We start from the raw sequence: 11,638 nt of genomic DNA, 5'->3' as shown, positions 1-11,638 counted from the left end.
CTAGACCATATACTTTAGTGAGACATCTAGACTTGATTTAAAGACTTCAATGGCAGGAGAATTTACCACCTCCCTTGGCAATCAGTTCTAGGGGTTAACGACCTTCACTGTTAAAAAAAAAATCTTATTTCTAGTTTGATTTGTGTTGACTTCAGCTTCCAGACATTGGATCTTATTATTCCTTTGTCTGCTAGATTAAAAAACCATGTAGTATTAGGTATCTTTTCCCTGTGAAAGTACTTACAGATTGTGGCAAAGCCTTGTCTTTGGTAAACTACTCTGATTACCGCAGTCCTGAACAAAGCTTGAGGATCAGGATTTGGTCCCTCAATACATAATTATTTTATCTTCCTCATTGACATACACAAGATGCCATTTTAGTCTCCTGATCCTTTGTTTTACACCTTACCTGGATCAGCCTGGAAGAGAACAGCAAAGAACTGGAAAAGGAGCCTCATGGCTGATAGCTGGTTGAGTTCTAGCTTTGCTGGAGAAGGGATCCAACAACGGATGCAGGCTGAGGTATTTGAACTGATGAAGACGGAGAGTCAATGTCTTTATGATGCTCTGGGATCGTGAAATGTTGAGGTTTAAGGGCCTTGTCTTTAAAAAAAAAACGTGTCTTTGGATAATGATTTCATTCCCCGTTATTGCAGCTGTCAGCGACGTACGAATGTGTTGTGATCACTTTCATTCAGCCATGACTGTGTATATGATGGGGATATGATAGAGGTCTATAAAATCATGATGGGTGTGGAGAAAGTAAATAAGGAAGTGTTATTTACTCCTTCTCGTAACACAAGAACTAGGGGTCACCAAATGAAATGAATAGGCAGCAGGTTTAAAATAAACAAAAGGCAGTATTTCTTCATACAATGCACAGTCAACCTGTGGCACTCTTTGTCAGAGAATATTGTGAATGCCAGGACTATAACATGGTTTTTAAAAGAACTAGATAAGTTCATGGAGGATAGGTCCATCAATGGCTATTAGCCAATATGGGCAGGGATTGTGTCCCGAGCCTCTGTTTGCCAGAAGCTGGGAATGGGCAACGGGGGATTTATCACCTGATGATTGCCAGTTCTGTTCATTCCCTGTGAAGCACCTGGCATTGACCACTGCTGGAAGACAGGGTACTGGGCTAGATGGACCATTGGTCTGACCCAGTGTGGCCATTCTTGTGTTCATATGTTCTATGTTCTTATGTATTCTAAAGCCAGCAAGAGGCTCAACTGGAGGAAAGGGCTGCAAGAAGGAGCTTGGCTCTTGTAGCAGGCCTCAGTGTGGGGAAAGGCCTGCTTTGGTTAAGGGAAATGCTTTGTTTTGTGTTTGAATAATAAAGGAAGCCCTGGTCCAGACTTTGATCATGCCATCTGTGCTTCCTGGGCTGGAGAGACAGACCAGTAGGCTGCACGCACCATGTTCTTTTGATGTTAACTTTATTTGTTTTAAAAAGACTTGTGTCTGGGTCTTACCATTTGTTAAGGTTTCCATGCTGCTGTACCAATCCCCGCCCATTGCTTGAATCTAGGGTCTTTAGCTCCAAAGCACAGATTTCTATTGCTTGTGATAAAGGTAAACCTGTTAGCTGAAAGCACAAGTAAGCTGGATCAATCACTAGCAAGGGATGGAGCGCACATTTTGGACACTACAGCACCATGACCTCACTTGGGCCCAAGCTTGCAGTCTTATTTAGGCAAAAGTCCCCAAGAATTTGCTCTCTAGGGTTGCCACATGTCTAGGTTTGCCCAGGATCACCCCTTTTCTGAGGTAGCTGTCACAGGAAATCTGTCAGGGTGCTCAGTACACACCAACAGCTGGCCAGTGTTATGGGCTCAGGATCATCCCAGATGTCCTGGGTTTTTTGGACCTCAGAGGTGGCAACAGTATTGCTCTCATCAATATCAATTGGAGTTTTGGTGGAATAAGAACATCAGGATGGACTGTCACTTAGGTTCTTCTCTGGGGAAATCCTAAACTCTTTCATTTTGGATTTAGAATCAATTGTCTATGAGGCATGCTTGAGTCAGTGAACTTTTGCATCCATATTATAAAACAACCTCATGGCTGGTATAAATAAAAAAGAGAGATCACTGATAGTAAGTTAATAAATCCTTTATTTTTTGCAAATAAAATAATAGTGAGTGTGTATGTTATACTGCACATCTCCAAAGTGCTACACAAGCTGATTAATATTCAAAACCTCCCTGTGAGGTAGGCTGGAAGATGCATGCAAGCAGGAGTAGCCCCAAGGCTTTGATTGATGTCTAGACAGTGGGTATAAACAGGATATTTTTTAGGCAACTTATTTTAATGATCATTTGCAGGAGAGCTTAGAGCAAGGATGAGTTGATCAAAAACATTTCCTCCTGGCAGTAAGACTGTTACTGCTTTTATTGGCCCCCAAAATGATCTTCTTATGCTCTTGGAATCCTATGAGGATAAAAAGCGATGAGTTATTTCATGGAAGTGTAATCTCGAAGGTTCGGATCCACCCTTCTTCTTAACACCCATCTGTCACCTTTTTTTTTTTTAATACTTTGGTCAGATTTCTGCATTTCACCCTGCCACCATTATGGGCCAGATCCTGAGCTGGAATAAATCATGATAGCACCATAGCTGCCATCTTGGTCTTTGATATGTTGTGCTATCACCATTCTATTAATGGAATTATGCTGATTTATCCCTGTTTATTCATATGAGAGGATGGGGGTTATAGACTATGTCAAGGTCCAAGGTAGTGCCTTGTCTTAAATGGTGTCGATGTAGTTTCCCACAGCACTACATGGGATGCCTTTAATCCCGTTCTCGGGGACGATCTGACCATATTTTTTTTGCCTGCCAGATGCCTTACAGTAAATTAACATCATGATATATGGTTGCTGGAAAAACCCATAAAGCACCAGCTGCTCAGCTGATATAAATCAGTCACTCCATTGACTGGAATGGCACTACACCTTTTACTCCTGAGGATCTGCCTCAGTATCTCTTGCTCTGATGAAACATGTAAATATATGTCTGCTACAGTGGGAAGATGTAGGGCCCTATCCTGCTTCCACTGAAGCCAGTGGGAGTTTTGCCATTGAATTCAGCAGGCCCTATCTGAACTTCTAATGGACAATCATAGCCCTGAGTGTCAAATAATTAAACAAAACTACTAGGAAGCAAATTGCAAGGTGGATAAACTTTTATCTTATCAAATTAAAGCTGATCCCTAAAGGTGTACAGGAAACAACTTAAAACCACAGGGGAAAGGAATGTTTTGCTCACCAGGGAAATTCCCAGTACTGTAAGAAATTCATCTTCAAAGAGAAGCGTGAAATAAATATCCTGCTGCCTCCACCCATTTCCAAATTCACTCAGACATTCATTCAGCCACCATGTTCACACACACACACACACTTCCCTAGCCACACAAATACACACATCTCCAGGCTCCCACCTGCCAAAAAACCCAAACACATATTCCTTAATAGACCAGGTCAAAGCAAACAAACAAAAAACAGGGGGTGGGGTGGGGAGGAATGCAAATGTTTTGTGGACATTGTTCCCTTTTTTCTTTTTCTTTTTTTTTTTTTGGAAAACGTTTTGAACGGCATGTGAAAAAAAAACAGAGAAATGTACACAACCATTGTCGAAAATGTCAACCTCTTTTCTTACCAGAATTCAAATTATGAATGAAAAATTTCATCCAGTGATCAAACCCAATTACACACTCACTCCTTAAATACAAACCCACCCTACACACACAGTCATCCTCCCTCTACGCACAGCCTCCCTGCACACCAGATTCACCTCCTAATTATGGAAATAGGAGCCTGTGTTATTATGATGGCAGAGTGACAACTATTTCTATGACAGGTTTCAGAGTAACAGCCGTGTTAGTCTGTATTCGCAAAAAGAAAAGGAGTACTTGTGGCACCTTAGAGACTAACCAATTTATTTGAGCATAAGCTTTCGTGAGCTACAGCTCACTTCATCTGATGCATACTGTGGAAAGTGTAGAAGATCTTTTATACACACAAAGCATGAAAAAATACCTCCCCCCACCCCACTCTTCTGCTGGCAATAGCTTATCTAAAGTGATCACTCTCCTTACAATGTGAATGATAATCAAGTTGGGCCATTTCCAGCCCAAATCCAGGTTTTCTCCCCCCCCCCCCCCCCCCCCCGCACACACACAAACCCACTCTCCTGCTGGTAATAGCTTATCTAAAGTGACCACTCAATGTATACCTTCAGATCAGCGGCACTGCTATGGGTACCCGCATGGCCCCACAGTATGCCAACATTTTTATGGCTGACTTAGAACAACGCTTCCTCAGCTCTCGTCCCCTAATGCCCCTACTCTACTTGCGCTATATTGATGACATCTTCATCATCTGGACCCATGGAAAAGAAGCCCTTGAGGAATTCCACCATGATTTCAACAATTTCCATCCCATCATCAACCTCAGCCTGGTCCAGTCCACACAAGAGATCCACTTCCTGGACACTACAGTGCTAATAAACGATGGTCACATAAACACCACCCTATACCGGAAACCTACTGACCGCTATTCCTACCTACATGCCTCCAGCTTTCACCCTGACCACACCACACGATCCATTGTCTACAGCCAAGCTCTGCGATACAACCGCATTTGCTCCAACCCCTCAGACAGAGACAAACACCTACAAGATCTCTATCAAGCATTCTTACAACTACAATACCCACCTGCGGAAGTGAAGAAACAGATTGATAGAGCCAGAAGAGTTCCCAGAAGTCACCTACTACAGGACAGGCCTAACAAAGAAAATAACAGAATGCCACTAGCCGTCACCTTCAGCCCCCAACTAAAACCCCTCCAACACATTATTAAGGATCTACAACCTATCCTGAAGGATGACCCAACACTCTCACAAATCCTGGGAGACAGGCCAGTCCTTGCCTACAGACAGCCCCCCAACCTGAAGCAAATACTCACCAGCAACCACATACCACACAACAGAACCACTAACCCAGGAACCTATCCTTGCAACAAAGCCCGTTGCCAACTGTGCCCACATATCTATTCAGGGAACACCATCACAGGGCCTAATAACATCAGCCACACTATCAGAGGCTCGTTCACCTGCACATTCACCAATGTGATATATGCCATCATGTGCCAGCAATGCCCCTCTGCCATGTACATTGGTCAAACTGGACAGTCTCTACATAAAAGAATAAATGGACACAAATCAGATGTCAAGAATTATAACATTCATAAACCAGTCGGAGAACACTTCAATCTCTCTGGTCACGCGATTACAGACATGAAAGTTGCTATATTACAACAAAAAAACTTCAAATCCAGACTCCAGCGAGAAACTGTTGAATTGGAATTCATTTGCAAATTGGATACAATTAACTTAGTCTTGAATAGAGACTGGGAGTGGCTAAGTCATTATGCAAGGTAACCTATTTCCCCTTGTTTTTTTTCTAACCCCCCCCCCCCCAGACGTTCTTGTTAAACCCTGGATTTGTGGTGGAAATGGCCCATCTTGATTATCATACACATTGTAAGGAGAGTGGTCACTTTAGATAAGCTATTACCAGCAGGAGAGTGGGTTTGTGGGGGGGGGGGGGGGGGAGGTGGTGAGAAAACCTGGATTTGGGCTGGAACTGGCCCAACTTGATTATCATTCACATTGTAAGGAGAGTGATCACTTTAGATAAGCTATTGCCAACAGGAGAGTGGGGTGGAGGGAGGTATTTTTTCATGTTTTGTGTGTATAAAGATCTTCTACACTTTCCACAGTATGCATCAGATGAAGTGAGCTGTAACTCACGAAAGCTTATGCTCAAATAAATTGGTTAGTCTCTAAGGTGCCACAAGTAATCCTTTTCTTTTAACTATTTCTATATGGCTGCTTTGCCCTCTAGTGGCTTTCCACAGCTCAGTCAGCCTTTTACCTTGTACAGCATTTCAGTTGTCCACCGTGGCAAGTTCCTGAGATAGAAAAGACTGGGGGACAGTTTATTAAATGGCAGAAACCTCCTTGGGCTCTACAGGCCAGAGTGTCAGCAGGAGGAGGACCCATATCAGCAACACCTGAGTGAAGAAGAGTCTGTTAGCTTCTCAGTTTTCACTCATAAACATAGGGAAAATGTAGGGAGCTATTTCAGCAGTAGAGCCCATTCACGGAGGGATTAGCACAGGTACTCCTGGACAAATCCAGTGTTTCCACTGAATTTATTTTGTCCACTACAAAACTGCCCTGCGGCGTTCTGTTTTTTAAGGAACCATGGGAGTGGTGTGCATAGTCTGCCTGATGCCCCAGGATTGGACCAGACAGAAACCTGCAGGCTAATGAGCTGTTGACTGTAGTTGCAAATATAGACGGGTCCTTTGTTCCAGCGTGACCCACTCTATGTAGTGTTCTGTCCACCTTTTGTGGTGGCCGAGTCTTAGATAGAGGTTGCTACACCCTTGGCTAACAAATGATGCTCTTTTTGCTCTGGCAGCAGAATCTCAGCTGTTAAAATCCAGAGACACCACGTTCAGTCCATACTGCCAACATTACCTATGCACAAGGAAAGGGGATCGGGGGAAACTGACTGGCTGCCATGAAGGCTGCTGTGATTTCATATTCTCTCCCCCAAGTACCAGCTTCCAAACATGGCATTACTGGCATCAGCCTGAATACTGATTGTCCCGTACTATAACAATTGCTGTACAGTATATCCTGAATGGCAAAATATACCACTAGCTATAAATACTACAGAATAAGAAGTTTAAGGATGGTGCTCATGCCCTTTCACGGATTTCCTTTGCTATATACCATGAAAGCCTTGTGTAGACTAAGATTTAAAGATGTGATATTAGATCAAGTTACCTCAATCTAATTAATGTTACAGCTGGTCAGGGAACAGTTTTCCCATCCTGTGAGAATTTTCAAGATTTTGAAATAAACTTCCTGTTCCAAATCAGGATGAAAAGTCAAAATCTTAAAACTTTCCCTGAATTGAAAAGCTAAAACAAAAAGTCAGATCAGGTCAATTGAAACATCTTATTTTGATAATTTTGGAACATTTTATTGCAATTTTGACCTTTTCCTATTTTTTTAAACTATAAATTAGCATAAATTTTGAAACCAAAATTCATTTAGACCGCCAAAATGAACTTTTTGCGTTATAAACTGTCAAAATTCCCATTTTGACCATTTCAAACCGCTTCCCGCCCCGCCCCCCGTTTTTTGTCTAAGTGGGAAATTTGTCAAATGTTGTTCAAAATGTTTCCCTGCAAATAGATTTGATTTTGATGAATTAGCATTTTCTAAAAGAAAAAAGTTATGTTGAAAATTTCTTGACTGACTTTAACTGATACCTTCTTACTTTAAAAATTTCAAGTGATGGAAAATCCACCACATCCACTGGCAATCTGTCCCAGTAGTTAGTTACCCTCATTTTAAAATGTGCGCCTTATTTCCAGTCTGAAATGGTCAAGATTCAACTTCCGGCCTTTGGATCTTGTGTTTGTCTTTGCTTGCTAGACTACAGGGTATATCTGCTCCTCATGTAGTTACTCTAGGGATTCATGGAGTACCTCAAAAAAGACAACCACTGTCTGTTTTAGGCTGACAAATGTAATTAAAATATCTATTGTAAATTATAGTCTGAGTTTATCTCTGCTGAGTTGGGCTTCTTTCCAAAGAACCTTTCAGTAAACTGGGTGCAGATGTCTTTTAATGAAATCAAAAGCTATTAAATATACTGTCCTCAATATTGCACTAACCCTGAACTCGATGTGAGGATCAGGATTTAGTCTATCATTAGCTCCTTACTTTATCTTTCCCATTCACATTGACATCCCTTTTCATCCTCCTTATCATGTATTGTACATCTCACCTGGAGTAGCCTGGAAAAGGAAGACCAGAACAGCAAAGAGCAGGTAAAGGATCTTCATGTCTGAAGATTGGCTGGGATCTTAGTTTCACTGGAGAGAAGAGACTCAAAGACCAATTGAGACTAAAGTTCATTAGAAGAAGATAATGGAGTCCCCGTCTTTATAAGGCTCTGGGGATTAGGAAATGTTGATGCATGGGTGCTTTGTCAATAAATAACCATGCCTAACCTTTTGCAGAGCAGGTTGATTACCTCTGTTATTGCAGATTTCACTGAAGTATGTGACCAAAATGTTGCAATCTGCAGTGTGAATTTCCATTAGCAATGTCTATATGTTATATAACTTGAACAATGTCCAAGTCACACTGAGTTCTTTGTGTTCTCATGGCTTCTGTGGGTCTAATCCCATTAAACACGCAAGCTGGGCAAAATTTTTGTGCAAAATCATTTTTCCTCAAAAAATGCAGATACAGGTCAATTGATCAATTTGAAACAATTTCAGCATTTTTTTTTATCAGAAATAGAAAAAAAAAGTTGGAAATGTTAAGATGGTCATTTCAGCATCTCCAAAATTAAACCTTTTAACTTTTCATTTTGGAAAGACATTTCTGTTTTGGAATTTCCTTCCATTTTATTTAAAAACATTTAAAAACCTCAACATTGAAACAAATCTTTTTTTTTAATTTCAGTTCACTGAAAATTTGTAAACATTTTTGGGGGGGCTACTCAAAACTGTTTTTTTCTTTATTTTTTTGACCTGCATCTCCAGATGGCCAGTTATTCAGACAACACTACTGATGCCATGGGATCAGTTAAATACTGAGGGCAGGTCTACACCACAGCCTAAATTAATTTAAGTTACGTCACTCAGGGGTGTGAAAAAGTCCCTCCTCCACCCTGAGTGATGCAAGTTTCATGCTGTCTACACAGCCACAATGTCAGTGGAAGAGCATCTCCTGTCAGCACAGAGCATCTTCACCAGATGGAGCTGCACCCATGTAGCCTCAGTAACGTAGATTTGCCCTGAGTCATGGTCAGAGCAGGGGGTTTTAGGACTCAGGAACAAATGGATTCTTATCCCAGCTCTGACACTGATTCTCTGTGTAGCATTAGCGAGTCATTTAACCTTTGCCTCATTCTCACCATCTCTGTATCTGGGGATAGTACTTTCCAAAAGAGCTTGGTGGATTCTGCAGAAAAATATTTATTTGAATTAAAGCTGCAAATTCACGTCGTTTGCAACTCTTTTGATCATGCTTTGGGAGAAATTCACTCCTGTGCAGAGGGTCAGCACAAAGGAATGTGCCCCATTTAATTCCCTCTCTGGTCCTATTTTGAAGGCTTTACATGGACTTAAGTGGTGCCTAGGCCTTGAACTAGCTCTGTGCCTTGGGGTAAATGTCACCCTTTTTGAAAACTCATTAATAGTGATCTTGGGTGAGATCTAAAGCTCCCATTCACTTCCATGGGACCAGGATTTCAACACCTATATCAAGAGGATGAATACGGGTGGAAGCATAAGAATGGCCATACTGGGTCAGACCAATAGTCCATCTAGCCCAGTATCCTGTCTCCTAATAGTGGGCAATGCTAGAAGCTTCAGAGGGAAGGAACAGAATGGGGTAATTATCGAGTGGCCCATTCCCTGTTGTCCAGTTCCAGATTCTGGCAGTCAGAGTTTTAGGAACACCCAGAGCATGGGGTTGCTTCCCTGACCATCTTGGCTAATGGCCATTGATAGACCCATCCTCAATGAAAATTACCTAATTCCATTTTGAACCCAGTTATACTTTCGGCCTTCACAGCATCCTCTGGCAACAAGTTCCACAGGTTGACTGTGCATTATGTGAAGAAGTACTTTCTGTGTTTGTTTTAAACCTGCTGCCTATTAATTTCATTGGGTGACGTCTGGTTCTTGTGCTACATGAAGGGGTAAATGACACTACTTAATTCACTTTCTCCACACCATTCTTGATTTTAGTCTATCACATCTCCCTTTAGTGATCTCTTTTCTAAAATGAGCAGTCCCAATCTGTTTAATTTCTCTTGGTATGGAATCTGTTCCATAGCCCTAATAATTTTTGTTGTCCTTTTCTGTACCTTTTCCAGTTCTAATATATCTTTTTTGAGATGTGATGACCAGAACAGCACACAGTATTCAAGGTATGGGTGTACCATGGATTTATTTAGTGGCACTATGATATCTTCTGTCTTATTACCTATCCTTTTCCTAATAGTTCCTAACATTCTGTTAGTTTTTTTAACTGATGCTGCATGTTGAGTGGATGTTTTCAGAGAACTATCCACAATGACTCCAAGGTCTCTTTCTTGAGTGGGAACAGCTAATTTGAACCCCATCATTATATTTTCCAGTATGCATTATTTTTTCTTATCAACATTGAATTTCATCTGCCATTATCTTGCCCAGTCACCCATTTTTGTAAGATCCCTTTGTAACTCTTTGCAGTCAGCTTTGGCTCTAACTATTTTGAGTAATTTAGTATCTTCTACAAACTTCACCACCTCACTGTTTACCCCCATTTTCAGATTGTTTTGGGGTAAACAAACCACACACTGAGCCCAAAGGAGTTAGAAGGCAATACTGGATCCAGGCAGCCCTACTCCTCTGGGCCTGCTGAGCATGTTTCAACTGAAGGAGCAGGATAAATAGAGATCAGTAGCCCAGGCAAAGAGGGGTAGTCAGACTCCAGGAGAGCAGAATCCTTCTCCGGGAAGGTAGGCAGAAGGTTGAGCCTAAGAGGTGATCACAGAATGGGTAAGACCCACAGGTAGTGCCTTCACTTGCCACCACCCTCTCTGAAACCCAGCAATTCCTCCATGGCCCTGCTCCTTTGGACTCTTTATTCAGTTGAGCCACAGACTTTTTGGACTATAGGGGCCATGCCCCAAATTGTAGGAACCTATTGGTAGGGGGTAGCCCAGGGAAGTGAATTTAGACTAGTTGCAGTGACAATCTTGGCCGTGTTGCTTCCCACAGCATTCTGGGAAAGACCCAGTGTAGAGGGAGGGCCTAGGTCCCACTACCACATCCACTTAAGGGCCGAGGCCCAGATGCAGGTGGAAAGCTGAAGACTCCAAGCTTAAGGTCAGGAACAGGCACCTCTACCATCCTGACAGAAAGGCAAGCGGCCAGAAGTGAGGTGCTCTAACCACTAGACTGCCCAGCCCTTTGAGCCCCCTATCACACAGATCATTTATGAATATGTCGAACAACAAAGGTTCCAGTACCAATCTTTGGGGGACCCGGCTATTTACCTCTCTCTACTGAGAAAACTGCCCATTTATTCCTACTCTTTGTTTCCTGTCTTTTAACCAATTACTGATCCATGAGAGAACCTTCCCTCCTATCCCATGACCACTTATTTTGCTTAAGAGCCTCTGGTGTGGGACCTTGTCAAATGTGTTCTGGAAGTCCAAGTACATTATAGTCACTGGGTCACTTTTGTCCACATGATTATTGACACCCTCAAAGAAGTCTAATAGATTGGTGAGGCATGAAATCCCTTTATAAAAGTTGTGTAGACTCTTCCTCAGTATAGTATGTTTATTTATGTGTCTGATAATTCTGTTTTTCACTATAGGTTCAACCAATTTGCCTGGTACTGAAGTTAGGTTTACCAACCTGTAATTGTCAGGATCGCCTCTGGAGCCCTCTTTAAAAATTGGCATTACATTAGCTATCCTCCAATCATCAAGTAAAGAGTCTGATTTAAGCAATATGTTACATACCACAATTAGTAGTTCTGC

The 11,638-nt window shown here is 41.9% G+C and overlaps 1 protein-coding gene across 1 annotated transcript; it reads right to left on the bottom strand.

Annotated features, from left to right (window-relative positions):
* Positions 1 to 5,934: 5,934 nt before the first annotated feature.
* Positions 5,935 to 8,016, bottom strand: LOC140908489 (gallinacin-10). The gene is made up of 2 exons (XM_073335688.1): positions 7,874 to 8,016; positions 5,935 to 6,077 (listed from the first exon to the last, which is right to left on the bottom strand). Exons 1-2 carry the CDS (start codon positions 7,929 to 7,931, stop codon positions 5,935 to 5,937), a joined length of 201 nt encoding a protein of 66 aa, XP_073191789.1. The 5' UTR covers positions 7,932 to 8,016.
* Positions 8,017 to 11,638: the final 3,622 nt, after the last annotated feature.

Source organism: Lepidochelys kempii, chromosome 3 (assembly GCF_965140285.1).
Source record: "Lepidochelys kempii isolate rLepKem1 chromosome 3, rLepKem1.hap1, whole genome shotgun sequence".
Lineage (NCBI taxonomy): Eukaryota > Metazoa > Chordata > Testudines > Cheloniidae > Lepidochelys > Lepidochelys kempii.
Note: the sequence above shows the minus strand (reverse complement) of the source record. Positions and strands in the feature narration are given on the sequence as shown.